This window comes from Haplochromis burtoni, unplaced genomic scaffold, assembly GCF_018398535.1.
Source record: "Haplochromis burtoni strain Fernald_Lab_line unplaced genomic scaffold, NCSU_Asbu1 Contig_165, whole genome shotgun sequence".
NCBI classification, from domain to species: Eukaryota; Metazoa; Chordata; class Actinopteri; order Cichliformes; family Cichlidae; genus Haplochromis; species Haplochromis burtoni.
Genome location: NW_024582526.1, coordinates 371583 through 390162, shown reverse-complemented (window position 1 = coordinate 390162; position 18580 = coordinate 371583). Strand labels below are relative to the sequence as shown.

At 42.3% G+C, this 18580-nt stretch overlaps 3 protein-coding genes across 5 annotated transcripts in view; 2 read left to right on the top strand and 1 right to left on the bottom strand.

Annotated features, from left to right (window-relative positions):
• The first annotated feature begins 150 nt into the window (after positions 1-150).
• Positions 151-7946, top strand: tbccd1 (TBCC domain containing 1). Of its 2 annotated transcripts, none has more exons than XM_005933372.3 (9): positions 151-422; positions 1150-1214; positions 1289-1555; positions 1685-1843; positions 2002-2118; positions 3589-3838; positions 3928-4114; positions 4380-4910; positions 6197-7946. In XM_005933372.3, the coding sequence occupies exons 2-9, from the start codon at positions 1152-1154 to the stop codon at positions 6408-6410; spliced, it is 1788 nt and encodes a 595-aa protein (XP_005933434.1). In that variant the 5' UTR covers positions 151-422; positions 1150-1151; the 3' UTR covers positions 6411-7946. The 2 variants fall into 2 exon arrangements, with proteins under 2 accessions (XP_005933434.1, XP_005933435.1); XM_005933373.3 differs by lacking the exon at positions 151-422 and adding an exon at positions 429-573.
• Positions 7947-10060: 2114 nt separating this feature from the next.
• On the top strand, positions 10061-12058 carry crygs2 (crystallin, gamma S2). Its single transcript, XM_005933370.2, has 3 exons — positions 10061-10171; positions 10422-10664; positions 11650-12058. Exons 1-3 carry the CDS (start codon positions 10163-10165, stop codon positions 11920-11922), a joined length of 525 nt encoding a protein of 174 aa, XP_005933432.2. The 5' UTR covers positions 10061-10162; the 3' UTR covers positions 11923-12058.
• A 406-nt stretch (positions 12059-12464) lies between these two features.
• lcmt2 (leucine carboxyl methyltransferase 2) overlaps positions 12465-18580 on the bottom strand; it is an 8339-nt gene continuing 2223 nt past the window's right edge. Inside the window, exons 2-14 of one of the 2 annotated variants that reach the window (XM_005933369.3) lie at positions 17826-17950; positions 17537-17618; positions 17028-17208; positions 16758-16914; positions 16436-16625; positions 16149-16256; positions 15076-15163; positions 14756-14983; positions 14434-14670; positions 14113-14210; positions 13708-13895; positions 13483-13618; positions 12465-13289 (exon numbers count right to left, since the gene is read on the bottom strand). In XM_005933369.3, coding sequence (XP_005933431.1) covers positions 13125-13289; positions 13483-13618; positions 13708-13895; positions 14113-14210; positions 14434-14670; positions 14756-14983; positions 15076-15163; positions 16149-16256; positions 16436-16625; positions 16758-16914; positions 17028-17208; positions 17537-17618; positions 17826-17950 — 1983 coding nt within the window. In that variant the 3' untranslated portion in view covers positions 12465-13124. Of the gene's footprint in view, positions 13290-13482; positions 13619-13707; positions 13896-14112; positions 14211-14433; positions 14671-14755; positions 14984-15075; positions 15164-16148; positions 16257-16435; positions 16626-16757; positions 16915-17027; positions 17261-17536; positions 17619-17825; positions 17951-18580 lie in introns of those variants that run through there. The other variant, XM_042225258.1, reaches the window with a different exon arrangement.

The following is an 18580-nucleotide window of genomic DNA, read 5'->3' as shown; positions in this document are numbered from 1 at the left end:
GCGTTAAAGAGACAGCTCACACCTTTCTCAGCAGCCCTTTTTTGTCATATATAACTGTTTGCGCCGATGTTTTTTGGGTTTGTTTGGGGGTTTTTTTTGTTTTTTGCTTTTGTTTTTTGTTACATGTATAAGTACAACTAATAAAAAACTGAACATTTCGGTGAATAAAAAAACCCGGGTACCATGCTCTTAGTGCAGGCTGAAGCGCGCCCTCGGGAGCTGCGCGCAACAGATGTCTGCTGAGATCTGAGTGGAGAGGAGGGCGCCAAATAGGAAGGACGGCAGATGTGCGTCTGACAACAAACCAGGAACCACTGCACTCGTCCTCCTCTGTATACCCACCTATGAGTCCTTGACCTGTCGGCCCTTTTCTCATTCAGGCCGAAGATCCCAGTAACAGGACGAGGACACAAAGTCTGACAGTAAGATCCAGAGCTGTCCTAGCTCAGCTAGCTAACTGAAGCTAAGCTAAGCTGGCCAGCCCTACTTTTTTATGTTGGAGTTAACTTTATGAGCAAATATCAGTGCGCCTGGTATTTGGCTTCATTTCTTGTTGTGCCACAGCAAAAACAAGTGAGTTTTGTGCATATATTTACTGTGTTACTGGATTGATGTTAGCTTAGTTTTGATTAGCTTGTCAAACTTGAAATTAGATGCCTAGTGTTGATGGCACGAGCAGCCTGGTTGCCAGGAAGATATTTTTCAACCTGTAATTAAACGGTCATTTTTGAAGATTAGGTCTGTTGTTGCTGTACTAAAAAAAACAACAAAGAGAAGGTTCATGAAATGCGATGAGTTTAAAAAAAAATGAGTAAAAGCAGAACATCCTGCGCTGTATCTGAATTGATATACAGTTGTGTGTGTGCAGAGTTAAAGTGGCTGGAGTATTAGTGACATGGTGAACTAAACAGTGTGGACAGAGGTTGAGTCTGTGCGAAATAACAAAGCATTATGTTATTGTAACTGTCCAGTTTGACCAGTTTAACTGCTAGTGCTCCCCAGCTCCTTCCCTGGTTCGTGACTAATAATCATAATCCAGTAATGGCTCTGTCATTGTGATTTAAAAGTGCATTGTACTTATACAGTGTCAAATACTCAAGTAATTAATTATCGGTGTATGTCACATGGTTTTGTACTCTGACTCTTCAGACATGGAGGCAAACGGTGTGAGCATATGGCCACGCATGGAACCGTTCCTACTTGGTGCCCTACAGGTAAATATACTTCCACTATGATATCAGCCAAGAGCTGTAAATCTTGTAAATAGCATGAATTACTATCGTTGTAGGTGGCACCATCCTCCAAGCTAAACCTACACTATCTTCGAAAGATGGCTATCTACGTGCGAACAAGGAATGGCTGCTTCCCCATCCTGAGCTGGCCCATGTGGAGGCATATCGCCTGTGGAAAGTTGCAGCTTCCAGAAGACCTTGCGTGGCTCTACTTTGAGACCTATGACCTTCTGATAGGTCATACACCAGAGGAGAGGCTGGAGTGGGCTGAGTGTCTTTCCCAGTGTTCTACTAAAAGTGAGCTGGACCAGCAGAGGAACAAGGTTAAATAAAGTTTAAATATTTATTCCAAGGACTGATACTATTGTAACCTTGCCGTCAGATTTGAAGGAAGAGCGGCTGCATATTGATGGGTAACCTGTGGTTTTTTTTCCCTTTCCTTTGTGCACCAGTTGTCTGTGGACACTCTGCAGTTTCTCCTTTTCCTCTACATTCAGCAGCTGAACCGCGTGTCTCTGCGCACCTCTCTGATTGGGGAAGAGTGGCCCAGCCATCGCACTCGCTCCCCGTCTCCATCAGACAGAGAGTCCAAGACTAGCTATCAGAACAAGGTTCTCTTTGCCATGAAACATAAAACAGAATGACCAACAATGCAGCAGGATTTATAGTATTGTGTAGTTCTAATTAGATCTGGTGCAAATTATTGTATGGTGGTGTATATGAAGTTAACCACTTATAGTCCAGTTTTGTTCCTGTTTTGGTTCTGCAGAATTGGGATGATCAGGCTCACCTGTCCTTCGTGCAAAGCCATCTGGCAGAGATTTTGGAGCTGCTAGTGGAGCCTGGTCAACTGTCGCAATCTGGACAGGCCCTAAGAGACTGCCAGGTCTGAGAACAGCAAGCACACATCCTGCGTTAGGTCACAGACACAATCTAGATATTTTTAACAATATTTGGTGCTAGCCAGAGTATTTAAGATACCAGTATATTTAATATATCTTCTTAAATATATTCTTATAGACATATATGTAGAAGCAATCCCTGTGAGCTAATCAGTCTATTTCAGGTAGTTGTTGCCTCTCTTGCATCTTTATCTTGTCTCTGAGAGTATTTATCTTTAATGTTGTATTCTGAAGCTTGATTTCTACCTCTGCACTGAATCTGTGCAGTGCCTACATGATAGTCAAATGTTGTTGCCAACATTTCTGCTTGTGCTGGTGTGCCCATGTTGCTCTGCATCTCTTTGCCGAAACACTAGTTAGTGATGGCGTTCTTCTTTGAGTTGATCTGTTCTTTTGCAGCCAATTTGAAAACTGGTATCAGAAGAGGAAGTAGCTGTAAATGTGTAAAAAGAAATGGCAGTGTCTAAAGCATCAGACATAGACATTGCTGGCTGCGTCAATGTGATGTGAACATTCACAGTTACATGTCTGTGTAGTTCCACATCAGGTTACTGCATGCATTACAGCATAAGATTTCAGAACAGTTAATGCAGAAGATAAAATTCTGCAACAGGCATACCACTCACTGTGAGCATCGAGTGCTACCCACCTTCTGTTCAAACCCGCTGTGCATGAAGGGCAGCCAATTAGAAGAAAGTTGGCTGGAAGGGAGAAGACCTAAAATAGTTTGTTTCGGGTAGATGATGAACTGTGGAGCTGTACAACGTTGCTTCAGGTTATTGAGGTTTACATTAATTCACAAAAGTTCTCGTAAGGTCCTCCAATAGCATTTCAGTCAGGTTAAGGTCTGGATTTAAAAACCCCACTTTGATTCTTTTCCTTTTCAGCCATCCAGCTGTTTGCTGCCGTTTGACTCTAGAATACTTTGGTATACAGAGGAGCTGATGTTGACTCAGTGACTGTAAAGTGTTTTTTGCAGAGACGAGGCTTTTTCCTAACAGTCCTCCCATTCTTTTTCTAACTGTATTGTTATCAACTTTAACATTTAACATCTTTCTGCAGAATGATAATAAATAGCCTAACCCCCTTCCCGACTTCATAGACAGCAACAAGTGCTTCTCTAAGATCCGTGCTGGTGTTGTTCCTCCTTCACATTGTAATAACACACACCTGAATGCTCCAGAGCAGAAAACTGTCAGAACCTCTGCATTTACAGAGGTGGTCAGTCTGGCGTTTCTGACTTTCCATCTTAATTGATAGATGAGTTAGATTTATGGCTGTGCATTTTTTCTTTCACTAGTGTAAATAAAACATTAACAGCAAATTGTAGCTGTTAAAGTAAACTCATTATGTTAAAAATTTTGATTAGAGAATTTCTCTTGTATTAATCTATACTATTTGAAATATAAAAACAAGTCCATACTGTAACTGATTTCTCAGTTATGTTCTATCAGGTATCCCTGGACGCTGTGCGGAGCTTGGGTCTGCTTCTGGAGGGCTCAGTTTGCCAAGGAAAAGCTGTTCAGCCCATTCATCGGCTGCTGACCAAAGGTCCACTCCAAACACAAGCTGGCTACTCCTCGCTCACCCGTTCCTTCCCCCTGCACAATCTCCTCTCCTGCCTCCAGCGCAGCCTCACTCTGAATCCCTTTGGAATAACTGCCTGTCTCCATTCGGGCAAGAAGCTCGCTTGGGCTCAGCAAGGTTTAGTAAAATCATCTGGCATTAGTCCTTCCTCACGGTCTTCACTTTGTGCCTTTTTTTGACCGCCCATGTGTGTTTGTGTGTTCTAGTGGAAGGGGCCATGAAGAGAGCCAAGATAGCCAGGAACACCCACATGGCACCACCTGGTAGTAAAATGGTGCTGATGTCCCAAGTCTTAAAACAGACCCTGGCTAAAACTTCAGACAAGCTGACTGGTGCCAACATTAAAATCCATAGATGTGCTGATGCCTTCATATACCTTCTCTCACCTCTCAGGTAAGGTTGCCTTCTAGTAATAGAAGTTGGGTTATCTTTAGCATACAGGCCAAGAGTGCAAGCACCATAAGCGGAATTGATAGGCAGGCAGACTAATGATTACAAGGAATTGCCCTACTGGGAACCGGTATTCTACAAGAACTGGTTCTCGATTCCCGTTCCTAGGCTGACTGTCAGTTGGCTGATCTCTGGCTGAAAGCGGCAGTTTTCAGTGGCTGTATCTGTACAGTTTATGTTCTTTCTGTTGTGGAATTTGTTCCTTTAGATCAGTCAGTGTGGACAAATGCCGTGACAGCACTGTGGTTCTGGGTCCCGTTGAGACCAGCGTCCACATCCACAGCTGCCAGAATGTGCGGGTGGTGTGCATGGCCGGCCGAATTGTTATTGGAACTTCCTCACGTTGCACCATCCATGCCCTTACGCCCACACGCCCGTTGCTACTGCCGGGAAACACGGACATTACTCTAGGTCCTTTCCACACTTTCTACCCTTCCTTGGAGGATCACATGGCCAGCGTGGGGCTGGCGGTTGTCCCTAATCTCTGGGATCAGCCCTTACTTCTGGTGACCGAGGGCCTTGCCAGCCACTCACTCAATACGTTGTCCAGCCCAGACCCCTCCTGCTACCGCTTGCTGCCACCATCAGAGTTCCACACGCTGGTCATGCCTTTTCAGATGGAGGGAGACACATGTGAGGTGCCCGGTGGTCTGCCTCCTTCATACCAGGCAGCTCTGGACGAAAAGAAGAGGAGGATACAGAACTGGCAGAAGACTGTGATAGAGGCCCGGCTGAGCAAGTGAGTGAGAAATTGACCCGCAAACCTTTATTAAGCAGTGGCTCAGCCACCTATACATGTGTTCAAGTAAGTTTTAGTGTTTCATTATGTAGCGTGCCTTTTAATCAGTGGAAAATTGTAACAGCAAAGGGATTCCAAAAAATCAATATGAATGTCAGTTAACTGCTATGTGTGAGAGATATGCAGTTCAGTGAGCACACTGATGTCAGACGGGTTGCACGAGGCAGTTCTCCACTGGCTCTTTACATTCATAAATAGATGTTCATCTTTTAAAGGAAATACACGTATTTAATGTTTAACTGGCAGGAACACGATTGTATATCTGCATACCAAAAGTTTTGGCAGTGGCACCACTCGATTGGTCAGTGATGTGACATCTAAATTGTCTGTCAGACAAGAGACAAGGCAAGAGTTTTGGACTTGTTTCAAAACATTAGATTTTATATAGTATCCATGTACTGGTCAGAGACCAATGGAGGAACGTTATTTAAACAGTCGTTTCAAAGATAGTCTTATTGGAAAGTCTTCATTCTGCTTTGAATGTTGTGATTGGATACTATGACTCTAACTATGATGTACAACACTGAAGGTGCTGTGAGGTTCATGTGAGGATTCATGTTTGGAAGCATTAGATTGTGATCCACTCTTTCTGAACTGGGTTGCAATTTGTGCTCACAAGAAAATCTGAAAAATCAGAAAGTTTTCAGCTTGAAAAACTGCTACAAATTTATTTAGACAAACCAAATCCTCCTACAGAGGCTAGTCTTTGTTTTAACTCCAAAACAGGAATATGATATCCAATCATCTGGAGTGCTGAGCATGCAGGCAGGTAGAGGACTATGGAGGAGTGAAAATTAGAAGACCTTTATTAAAAAGAAGAAGAGCACAGATGGTGGCTATAGTGGACGCTTCATTGGTTTTAATGCTCAGTTTCACTTCAGCTCTTTGTATGTTAGAACTTCGCTCTTGTCTGCAGCTGGTTGGCAGGCCCACATGACCACAAGTAAGAGTGGCCCACAGACCCATTGATCACATACTCTGTACACTGTCTCCATTGACAACATTGCCATTGCTACTACTATATACGAGCTATTAAAGTACCAGGTTAAGAAACATAAAATTAAACACACGCATATTGTTGCTGGAGCATAAATGTAGGAAATAAGGTGAATGATGCTAAGAATTTTCTCTCCTTCATTTCAGAAAGACTTTTTTTGTTAAGCTCTGTTATTTTCAATATTATACCGTTTAAATGCAACTTTCTTTTACGTTCTCTGTCTTTCCAGGGAGCAGAAGCAACAGTTCCAGGAATTGGTGGAAATGAAGTTTCATGAGTGGCTTCTGGAAACGGGTCACAGGCAGGAACTGGACAGCCTAATCCCACCCACAATAGCCTCTGTAAAGGACTCTGATGGGGCAGCAGCAGACACCAACCAAGTGAATGATCCCAAACATATGAGGACTGGACAGGCAGTGGGGCAGTCATCCATGGCGTGTTGAATTTTACTGTTTGCTTTTTTTGCCAGCAGAATAATTGCACCTGTAAATTAAGGCAGCATGGCCGTTTGCACATGCAGGTTACATATGGTCTTCTTCTCACACGGTGCTGCTGTGAGTTCTTGCTGCTGGTTAAGCTTTTCCAGCAGCTTACAGTTGTGTCCAAGTTCACAGTTCCTTCTTGAGAAAAGGCAGCTAAATGTTTGACATGTCTAAAGTGGGAGTGAATTGGCTTGTTATCAAACAACATCATGTGCCACACACACTCTGTAAAGATGAGGCATGTGTGAAGTCGCCACATGCTTTAAAGAGACATTTTCCTGCTTATTGTCTTCTTCAGAGTGAGGATGAGGAGGAACAAACTAGGCACAACGATTAACTGTGATTGACAGTCGAGTAAATAGACCCTGACACATTGTTTTCAAGCAGTCAGTCTGTTTTTCAAACATAATTTGGTACCAACTGTCCATCCAGTGTTTAGGTGAACTTTGTGTTGCAATAGAGAAACCAAAACCTGTTTGAATTAATTTGATAGACAGCTTTCAGGTGCTGAATTATGGGTAACTGTGGTTCAGTGTGGTCATGGACTATGAAGCAACATTAATAGGATAGCAGAAAGCTATGGTTTTTAAGCTAGCTAACTGAAACAGAGCCTAGATATGTTGAACTTGCTTCCTATCACAGCCCTCTGGAGACCCTGTCGTCTCTTCCATGCACCTACTGACGCCGAATCTTCTCAAACAGACCTCGTATACAAGTTTTCTGAGGGAACCTGCTGAGGATTTAAAGATGTAGATGGAGGATGGATGGATGTAGATGCTGAACATTTTAAGCACTTCGAATCTAAAGGGGCATGTTAGTACCTAGATCGTAATAGTATTATTTTTTAGAATATTAAGAAAGCATTTTCGTGCGTGTGTGTGTGTGTATAACCCGTTACTCACATGCTGCTAATAGCTGTAGTGACGCTGTTTTGTGTGCTCGAGTTTGCTCTCACATGACAGTGCAGCTGCTGCAGAGTCGTGCTTGAATTTCTGCAGTACAACAGAACAAGCTAATCTGCTGTTCCAGCTGAGGCAGGATTTAATAAACTGGTGACCAGTTTTCCAAGAAAACTTAAATGTATATTTATTTTTGAATAAAGATGTCGATTTTTAGCACTGAATAATAATTATTTTTCATAAATCTACTTTACCTCTAGAATAACTGTTAGCAGTGAATACCTCCAAGTGTACTTCAGGCAGTTAGCTTCCTCTTTCCACATATACTTTACGGCACGCTGAATTTTGACTTCTATACAAAATATGATGTCAATTATACACAGAAGGCCTGCTTGAAATCATCAGGGCAGCACTGTATTGGAAATAGCAAATGAAGGGAATATGTGCTTAAAACAGTTTCAGGATGAACCGATTCATGCTGTAAACGCCTTAATGCTGTTGTTTACTAAAAAATGGTCCTGTTAATTTGATGCACAGCTCTGTGCAAGAGCACCAAGTCATTTTTAATTGTTAAAAACTGAAATAAAGGTTTTGACTACAACTGGGTCGCATCTTATGTGTTTCTTTGGATATTTACAATAATGTGCAAAAGTCTTCTAACCTTCATTTCTTTGTATTTTATTTCCAAGAAGCCAGACTTTTAGAGTGGTATATTAAATATATATTGGTGCCAATAGTTCTCCAGGCTTTCTGAGAGGCTTTCAAAGATTGTCTTTGGACATTGGCTGCTTTTTCATTCATTTTCAGTTCAGTCCTTGTACCTCACCATTATTTCCTGTTTGTTAAGCCACTTACCACTGAATTTTATTACACGACAGAACGCACAGTAAACTTTTAATTCTGTAAAAGTTGAAACTTTTGTATAAAATGTAAATAAGAGCACAATGCAAAGACTTGCAGATTTCATAAATCAATTTTTTTTATTCAACACAGAAGACAATTAAATGTAGCATTTTCAGGAAAAAAAAAAAAAGCTTATTTTGAATTTGATGGCAGCTGCATGTTCCAAGTTTACCACTGTGCTGCAGCGCCTCTTTTAGCATCAATTGAAGAGAGCAGCTGCTGGAGTTTTGGGAGAGGAGTGTTGCCCTGTTCTTCTCTGATATAAGAGTCTAGTTGCTCCATAGTCCAGAGCCTTCTTTGTCTGATTGTTCATTCACAATGAGCCAAATGTTTTCATTTGAAAGGTCGGCACTGCAGGAAAGTCAATTCAGCACCCGGACTCGTCTACCATAAAGTCATGTTTTTTGATAGATGCAGTATTCAGTTTAGCACGGTCTTGCTGAGATATTCTTTGTTTTTTGAAAAAGCTACAGGTTTTGTTGCTTTGGATTTCACCTTGATGTTGCCTTTCCAGATGTGCAAGCAGTCAGATCCATAGGCACCAATACCACATACCATCAGAGATTCAGTCTTTTGAACTGAGTGCTGATAACAAGCTGGGTGGTGCCTCTTATATTTTGCCCGGAGGACGTGACATCTGAGCTTTCCAAAAAGAATTTCAGATTTGGATTTCTCTGACCGCAGAACAGTTTGCACTTTGCCTCGGTCCGTTTGAAAGGAGCTTTGGCCCAGAGACGATGGTGTTGTTTCAGGATCATTTTTTCACGTATGGCTTCTTTGACCTGTATTTGGCGCAGTGAACTGTGTTCACAGACAGTGATTTCTGCAAGTGTTCCTGAGCTCATGCCAGTTTTTCCAAAGTCCTTACAATTTTAGACCGAGGAGCATGATTCTGAAGTTGTTTGTGTTTACTTCAGAGAACCTCTGCTTCTCTAACATGCTCTTTTTATTTCTGTTGGCAATTAGCCAAATTAGCTGTAAAATGTTTCTCCAGCTGTTTCCTTTTAGTAGTGCTTACTTTTAAAGCCTTTCATTGCCCTCATCTATCAAACTCCAAATGAGATCAGTTTAAACATTTGTTATGTTTTCTCTGTTCTATTATGAATAAAATATGGGTTCATATTTATGCGGCACCCCAACCTTTTAAATTGTTTACAAATCCACTTTAGTCCAAATTATTGGATTGATTAAAAAATCCTGGAAAATAGGATGCATAAGAAACACAATACTGCAAAAGTAAATCACATATTATGAGTAATGTTAAAGAAAATAAGTAGCATCAAGAGCAAAAGTATATAATTGTAAACATTTCATTAAAAGCCACATGCATATTATAACCAGCGCTACATTGTACATTAAGTACTTGTTCCATACTCACATCTACAACACCACTCACTTTTTCTCCTTATTTTTGTTATTTCAGCACTTTCAGACTGAAATTTTGAAGTGAGGTCACTCCATTTGTGTTTCCCATTTTTACTTATTAGATGTGAATACTTTCACCACTGCTTCATGTGGATCCATCCAAAAAAGAAATAAGTCATGAGTTGGCAGGTCCTTGCCAGGTGGGAGCAAGCTGGTGGAGCTGGCATGTGTAACGGTGGGCACTGGACCCAGCCAGTAGAGTAGTGGGGTCAATGGATGCTTACCCATGCCTGGCCATTATGCCGTAATCCTTCCTCGCTTTTCTGGAAAAACTGAATAGCACTAGAATCACTGACTCAATTTTTGGATCTCATTTTCATGACAAAGCGATTGTTCCCCTTTTGCCTCCACTGTTGCTGTTTATAAATGTGGGAAAGCGTGCATATAAAAGGCACTTGCTCAAAGGCCAGTGCAACATCAAGACCTCAGGGGGAAGCATCACCATCACTCATCATCACCAAGGCTATCCCACACAATATATCCAAGATGGGCAGGGTGAGTCAATGCAAAGAGTTTAGTTTTAATGTGCGGGTTCAAAAGTGCATGTGGGAGAGTACAGAGGTTTGCTGCAGATGTTGTTTCCTTATACTCTGTTGTAAATTAAAGCCTCGCTGCTTGTTTGAGCAGCTGTTAACAGTGGCTTTGCTTTAAAATGTCTGAGCTTTCAGACAGGGACCAGGCTTTAGACTGCCTAACAGAGCAAATGTGAAAGGTGGACGAGCACTGAGACTGTTCCCCCCCTCAGATCGTCTTCTACGAGGACAAGAACTTCCAGGGCCGTCGCTATGAGTGCGACAGTGATTGCTCAGATTTTCACACCTACCTGAGCCGCTGCAACTCCATCCGGGTGGAGAGTGGAGCCTGGGTGGTGTACGAGAGACCAAACTACATGGGCTACCAGTATGTCTTGAGCAGGGGGGAGTACCCAGAGTATCAGCGCTGGATGGGACTGAACGACCACCTCAGTTCCTGCAAGATGATCCACTTTGTAAGTCAGGCGTTGCCTGCATGCTGCTCTGCTGCAGGTGCACATTTTTTTAGCCTGTCTGTCATTTGTTATTGACTGTGCACTGTGAGCACAGACTGCACGCTCAATGACAAAGAGCTGAAGTCTTCACAATGTTCTCCGCAGGTGTGGAGTCTAATTTTTGAATATCTTAAAAGACTGAAGGCACAGCGGGCTCAGGGCATCCCAAAAAAGCATTTAGTATGTGAGATGACATCCAGTCATGTTCATGCTACTGCAGTGCTGTGTCGATGGAGACCAGCGTGACATCAGTCTCTTTGTATGAGCAGGCTTTGGTCCAGCTGACCCGCAGCCTGCAGCCTCTTTAAATCAATGCAGTTAGTAGATGCGTGTGTACAGTTTGGTTCTATTTATAAAGGCACAAAACAGTGAGCAAACACACACTGCAAACAATGAAGGATTGATTAATGTAAGGTATCTCACTGATTATGGCAAATATACCGAGTATACAGTCCTTCAACAGACTAGTTTACCATGATCATCGAGAGGCAAATTATACACTCAGATACTTGTTTGTTATTTTACTTGCAGCTAGCAACACAATAAATAAACTTTATATTAAAGTGAACCCCAAGAGTCAGATGATCCCACTATGAGCAGCACGTGGCGACTGTGGGGAAAAGAAACGTGCTTCCAATAGAAAGAGACCTCAGGCTTAGGAAGAGACAGCCATGTGCTGTGACCGGCTGAGAGGTGACAGCATCATTAAACACAAGCAAAGACAAATGAAACTAATGAACTACAATTTTAAAAATAATCAATAATTTGGATTAGCTTTTCTCTAAACTGCCACACTGTATCTGACAAACTTCAAACTAGGTGTACATGTAGTGTACGAATTTTCCAATTAGATGCAATTCTAATCTCATTGTATCCTCCCTTTTCCTTTTCTTTTCCCTGCACTAACCTCCATCTTCACCTCCTTTCTCCCTCCCTCCCTTTCCAGACCAGTGGGACCCAGTACAAGATGCAGCTTTATGAGAAGGCAGACTTTGGCGGCCAGGCCCTGGAGGCCACAGAGGACTGCCCCTCACTTCTGGAAAAGTTCCGCTGGAGGGAGGTCAACTCCTGTAAGGTCTTCGATGGTTGGTGGGTTTTCTACGAGCACTCCAACTACCGTGGACGTCAGTACTTCTTGGAGAAGGGAGAATACCGCAAGCCTGGGGATTGGGGTGCTGCCAGTCCTGCTGTCCAGTCTTTTAGGCGCTTCACTGAATAATTTAAACTCCATCCAAAAATATCAAGAAGACTGTCTGGGCATTATGAGTTAAAAATTTAATTATAACCTTCATCAACCATGTTTGCGATTTTGAACTAAGGTCTCAAAAATAAAACCTGCCAAGTAAGCACAATAATCTTTCTGTGGATTATTTCCATGCATGTTTTGAACCATTTTAGCACATAACTAAAGTTTATTCACTAAAGAAAAAAAACAAGCCAGCACCTTCCCTCCTAACTGCACAACGGTGGTTAACACGGTTACCTCACAGCAAGAAGGTCTTGGGTTTGAGTCTCAGCTTTCTGTGTCTCTGTGAGTTAACCCTCTGACAGACTGGTGGCCTGTCCAAGTATACCCTGCCTCTCGCCCTGCGACAGGTGGGACACGCTGTCACGGCAAATCTCTCCAACCGTTATTTAACAACACAATTTTTTTTTAAATGATAGACAAAAAAATAAACAAACAAACAAAAAAAAAAACAGGAAACATCTAAAAACATTTCAAGCATCCACTGAAGAAATGCTGCCACCTGGTGGTGAAAGTTAGTTTAAAAACCCACCCGTCCATTCGGAGATCATCACTTCATACCAATCTATCAAACTGTTGCAACATGCTAATTTCAGCAATATATAAAAAATAAAAAAAATACACAGACTTCTAGCAGGCTGTTAAAGTCGTATTATATTTCAATTCAATTTTATTTATACAGCGCCAAATCACAACAACAGTCGCCTCAAAGCGCTTTATAATGCACAGTAGATCGTACAATAATAGATACAGAGAAAAACCCAACAATCATATGACCCCCTATGAGAAAGCACTTTGTTGACAGCTAGCAGCTATGGGCAAGTCAGTCACAGCCCTGAAACCCCTTAAATTATATATGGGGTCTGTATAGTTAAAGGAAGAAATAAGTTATAAAGACAAAACATATCTCTGGAACAGGTTGTAGAAATGTTTATTTCTGCTGTAAAGTTGAACATTATAATATGGGAGTCTCTGCCTCGAGTGGCCACTAGAGGAACTACAGTTTCGGGCACTTCTGCTTCGGCACCCTGGAGGTTGCTGCTCGGTCAATATGAGAGGTTTTCTTACATAATTATGAAAATTACAATAGGAAGCAGGCACTTGTCTGGACCCTTCAACAGACTTGACATAAGTCCACCCTTTGGTACTTTATTTTGGAAATACTCAAGGCTGATTCAGCCCAGCATGAGTTTGAGGTCCACAGTGACAGGCTGAGGGTTCCAGTGAGTCCCAAAAGAGAAACAGTTTCCTCCTCCACCTATCAAGAGCAGCTCTGGATCTTCTGAGTCCGTCATCTCAGAGCAAAATGAGTGGAGCATCAGAGGCCAGGGCACTGAGGTCTACACATGACAGGACATACATTAGTAATTAACATCGGATAATTCAGTTCTGCTTTTCCTGCATACAGAAGTGGAACAGTGCTAGTTTTTAAGCAAAAAACCTGGAGGCTTTAAGGCCTGAGGTCGATGGAGAACATTGGTTGGTGCTAGATTTCCTTTAGAATAACTATAAGTGCAATAAATGATCACTAACCGTGTCCAGACTGTACTCCATACTGCTGCACGTGGTGATGTTGATCACAACAACGCCTGGCACGCCGTCTGAATGCAGCCAGACTCCACCTACCACAACCAGCTTCTCACCACTCACATGGGCACAGTGAGAGTATCTAAAACGAAGCACACAATGGAAATCTCATCAAAGAGTTTCTTTAGCAGAAACTTGGAGTTTGGTTATGGTGTCTGAGGCACAACAGACCTGGGTACAGGAGGGGGCTGTACATCTATTCTCTCCCAACAGAAGCCTCTTTCAGTTGGTGTCAGGATTACCATGTCATCCAGGGGCACTCCTGCTCTGCTCAGCCCTCCAAACACCACACCACCACCTTTATATGAGCATGCAGAGTGAGAGTGACGAGCCTCTGGTGCTACACCCTCTACTGGGATCTGTAAATGACACCCAGTGGTCATGTATGAGTCATGTGCACGTTATGTTCTTGCTCCATACTTGTATTCTTGAAATCTACTAAATGACTCCTTCAAAATATACCTTACATATCTAATATGTGGAGGTTTATATGCATACGGGCCCTGTGTGATGTGATAATAAACTTGTGCGTGCAACATTAAGAATCTGGGTTTAAAATTGTAACAACAAGCAAACCTCAGTCCAGTGCTGCTGGTCGACACTCAGGAAGTATCCGTCACCCAAAACTGCCCCTGATTGGTTCTTTCCACCAAACACAAACACAAACTCTCTGCCTGCAGAGATGTGACAGGGAGTCAGTGTGTAACGAAAAAGCAGGGATGGGATAAAAGACTGGCAGAGAGAAGGCGAAGCAAAGATGTGAGAAAAGCATAAAGCAAAAGAACAAATGGAATGAAAAAAGAGAAAAAGAAAGAAAAAGCTACAAACAGGAAGAGAAAAAAAAAAAGAAAGAGTGTGAGGCAAAAGGATCCTACAAGACTTCCTGTTTTCCCTCACCTCTGTGTCTGGTTAGGGTAGCAGAGTGCCTCCATCTTGGCGGTGGTGGACTGCCTGTACACATCATCTCCTCCATACAAAGCTTCGGTGCATCTTGGCCCCCTGACTCCAGAGCACCACAGAGGCTAAAGGTCATTTTGAAAAGGCTTCTGACCGGGTTGAGTGGAGAGGAGCGACCTCCAAATACCACAGCACCCACTCCAGGTATAGGGGTAACTGTGTGGTAAAGTCGCACACCTGGGATAACAAGGGAAAATGACTAACTTTTCCTGGCTAAATCAAGTCCGGCTGCCCCTCACCCCAAAGAAAAAAAAACCCTCACCAACATCTGCTGATGGCTCCACACTGACGGACCTCCAGCCTTCCTGTTCTCTGAGCAGGAGTCTGATCGCTGCTCTTCTGCCTCCTCTGCTGGAGCCTCCTGTTAGCAGGACCCACCCTGGCCTCACTGACGCAGAAGCCATCCCCAGCCCCTCCACGCATACCGGTGTGGTCCGAACACTCAGGGCTGTTGTGCTCCAAGAAGGGCCAACAGATGGCACAGGAGATTCTAAAGCAACAACACAACTTCAACATGCATACAGAACGTCCCATTTCAAATGCTTGTTAGTGTCAAGTCGAGGAGTGGAAAGTGAAAGCTACCTGGAGCTCGAGGGAGTAAAGCCTGTGCCATCAAAGAGCCTCGAGATGCAGTAAGGATGAAGTAATGGGAACATTTCTGGTGCCACTCCTGAGAGCAGACAGGTGAGGAGTCAGTGTTAGAATGTACACTATGCCCACAGGTTAGACGCACTAACACTAACATGAAATTAAGCAGATTTTTTTTTTTTTAAATCACTCACTTTTCATTATTTATTGTCATCATTTATTGTATATCATTTTGTATGTGTACAGTTGGCCATTTTTATATTGCATTTGAAATTAACTGCCTCTTAAAAATTATTATTCCCTTTATGATGTTAGCTAGATACTGAAGTACTGCAACTGCAACTTATGGACACCTGCAGTCGTTCTGGTGTTGTGCCAAAAAATAAAATGATGTTTTATATATTCTTTATTTGAACTAACACCAAATTTTATAAATTTCATTTGTAACTTTTCCATAAAGCTCTTCTTCTACAATCATTGAATGATTTTGATGTTAGCTACTGTGTTGACTGTTTTACTCTTTGTTTAATAGCAGGTTCAAAGATACTTATATTACAAATGATGAAGGTAAAAAGTAAGTGGTACGTGAGAGACAAAATAAAAGACGGGTGTAGCTTTCAGGTGTGCAGAGTGAAGCCAGTGTGAAAGTGCCCGGGTTCAAAACTAGAGCATTTTATGGTGAGGTGAAAGAATGAACCATTGCTCCAGCATGCCATCCATAAGGGTTCCCAAAAACCACAGAGAGTGGGCCAGACTGGACACACTCTCCCCTCATAGTTGGAAACTGTAGAGTCAAATAATCCTAACATCTTCATTGTGTGCACTCCTCCCCACAGAGGCTGACATTCAACTACAAACACAGATCGCTTCTTGAATAAGCACTGTGGTTTTCAGCTGTACTAACATTAATTGGAAAAGAGGTTTTCTAAAGGTCACAACAATAAATAAACTTTCAGCAGCGGTTTAGTGATAAATGACAAAATGTGTCATCCAAACCAAATCAAGTGAGCTCTTCTGATCAGTAGTGCACACTTTTATAGAAGATGCAACGCTGAGACCCAGCTGACCTCATATTCATCAAAAGGCTCCAGGCTCTCCAATCTGCATCTCTCCTCCTCAGGGACCAGCCCGAAGAGGAAATTATTCATATCCAGGCACACGCACTCCTCCCAGCCCTGGAGACAAAGACGCCATATATTTAACCTTCACAGGAGGAACAGGGACGTTTTGAATATGCCTCGACTGTGTTTTTTTTTTATTCAATTGGTACCTGGGTCTGAGGTATGTTACATTGTGCTTGTTCAAAGAAGTGAAAAGATACAGGAAGTGTCTTGTGTATAGCTTGTGTACTGACCTTGTCCAGGAAGCGGTGCCTTTGTGCGGCGGTGTCTGGGTATTGTCGAAGTGCATGCAGAGTTGAATTGAGTTTCTGGAAATGCTCCTGCATGATCTGACCAAAGGGATCGTGCGGATGGATCTGCTCATACATAACAAAGAGAGACTGTGGCAGGAGCTTTGCTGCCCAACCAATGATGGCATCAGACCTGAAAGACACACAACATCCAACGGCTTTAAATGTGATTTGCTTTGATCACATATTGCCATCATCTAACTAGCGTTACACGCCCAAGTGTATGCAAATTCATCTCTAGTTCACATTTTATACATTACTGCACCATTGTGTTTCCATGTAGGTGAGCACCACTTCAGAAAGAATCAGGGTAGGGGCAGCCCAGTCCAGCCCAGCTACACGCAGAGCCTCTTCCACCTTGGACTCCTCTCTAACATCCACTCCTAACAGACGGTACTGACTGCTGGACACATAGACAGGTCCTGAAGAAACACAAGCAGCCATTCACCAAACTAAACTATGCCATACTAACCTCTTACATCTTTTACCTGACAAATAATTTTTTTAAACCACTACCAAGAAAAAAAAGACAAACCTGTAAGTGACAGTGACTGGGAGTCTATCATCCCCCTTAGTGTTATATTAGAAGTGATGAGGGCAGCCTTGCGCTGAGAGACATCAGGAAAATCTACCTCAAACACAACAGCCCCGCTCAGAGCTCCATCTCCACGTAGGCGGAAATACAAAGAGTCGAAGCCCGCACCCAAAGACAAGATCTAAACCAGGGAAGTGAGGTTGAAAAATAAAGACACCAATCGGAATGGAAACCTATACAAAAGATGGGAACATTTGGTAACATGGAAGATGATAGCAGCCTTAAAGAGAAAAAGCTTTTTAAACATTAAGTCAGTGAACATTGTGCATTTTTAAATCATATTTGACTCAGATTCTATAGACACTTTTTGTTTTCCTTTGATCAGTGAAATGACCACTACTCTGGATAATGATTTAAAATAACTGCTCTAGTAAGTGCCAAGAGGTATTACATGATTACAAGTGACCTGCTTCCAGAAAGACTGATTGGACGATACGCTGACAGCTTACCTGTCTTTCAGGGCATTTTTCTGTAATCTGAAGGAATTTCCTCACACAGTGGTCCACAGCTTTCCAGCGCACATAATAGCCCCTGAAACATCCAAAGAAACTTTAATTTATACAAGACATTTTTACCCAGTACCCCCTGCCAGCTACATACATACATGTGGTGTGCATCACCTCCCATGCACATGAGAGTAATTCTATTGCTGCTGCTTACTGTATAAATTTTGTTTATAGAGTAAACCATCACCACATACATCCAAGGTGCATGAAAGAAGAGAAAACAATACCTGACCTGTTGATAAGCGGCGCTCTCCTGGCCACTTTGCACACAAAGTGTTGAAGGAAGGCGTCGTTGAAGTAGCCCTGTGCTGCAGCAGACACTTTGCTCACCACACTGCTGTCATTGGTTCCCTGCACCTGTTTTAAGGAACAACAAAGAACCAGCAGAAATAAATCTCCCAAAACACAGTGCAAGACTTTTTAAGACCTTTAATGATCTTCTTTCTTATCCTTCCGTTGAAGGATGTCACATATACATACAAATGTTGCATATACTCATATCATCATTTTAAAGTATGCACATGTGCAATGAGACTACTGTTACAGGGGTGGATTCTCAAATTAAACACGGCCACAGATTCAAATAATGAGGTTAGCGCATGCATGAGAAGTCCCTAAAGTTTTAGGTAAATGTGACTTATTTTTAACTGTGAATCATGCAAAGCTAGTCTAGGGTTCAAGAAACACACAGAGCTGTACTGTGATACATCTTATTCTATTGCATATGTACTAGTAACTATCTGGCATGTAGTGCTGTAATAGGCAGAGACTGAGCTCATTTTTAATATCTTCTTACACATCTAATATTTTTTGAATACAACTGCAATATTGTGGTTCAACCATCAGAAGAACAATATAATTTACATCGTATACTTCATAATGTAGTAGAGCTAAAGTAAACAGTGGTGTGTTTACACATAATACTGTTAAGTAGTGATGGGACGTTCTGTATCGAGTCTTCGGAGCGTGTGTCGAGTAATGGAGGGG

Bases quoted from the DNA above. Each gene is read 5' to 3' on its own strand.
- tbccd1 (XM_005933372.3), top strand. From the start codon at position 1,152: ATGGAGGCAAACGGTGTGAGCATATGGCCACGCATGGAACCGTTCCTA. The intron at 1,215-1,288 runs GTAAATATACTT...CTATCGTTGTAG, and splicing joins TCCTACTTGGTGCCCTACAG to GTGGCACCATCCTCCAAGCT. The intron at 4,911-6,196 runs GTGAGTGAGAAA...CTGTCTTTCCAG, and splicing joins ATAGAGGCCCGGCTGAGCAA to GGAGCAGAAGCAACAGTTCC.
- crygs2 (XM_005933370.2), top strand. The intron at 10,665-11,649 runs GTAAGTCAGGCG...CTCCCTTTCCAG, and splicing joins CCTGCAAGATGATCCACTTT to ACCAGTGGGACCCAGTACAA.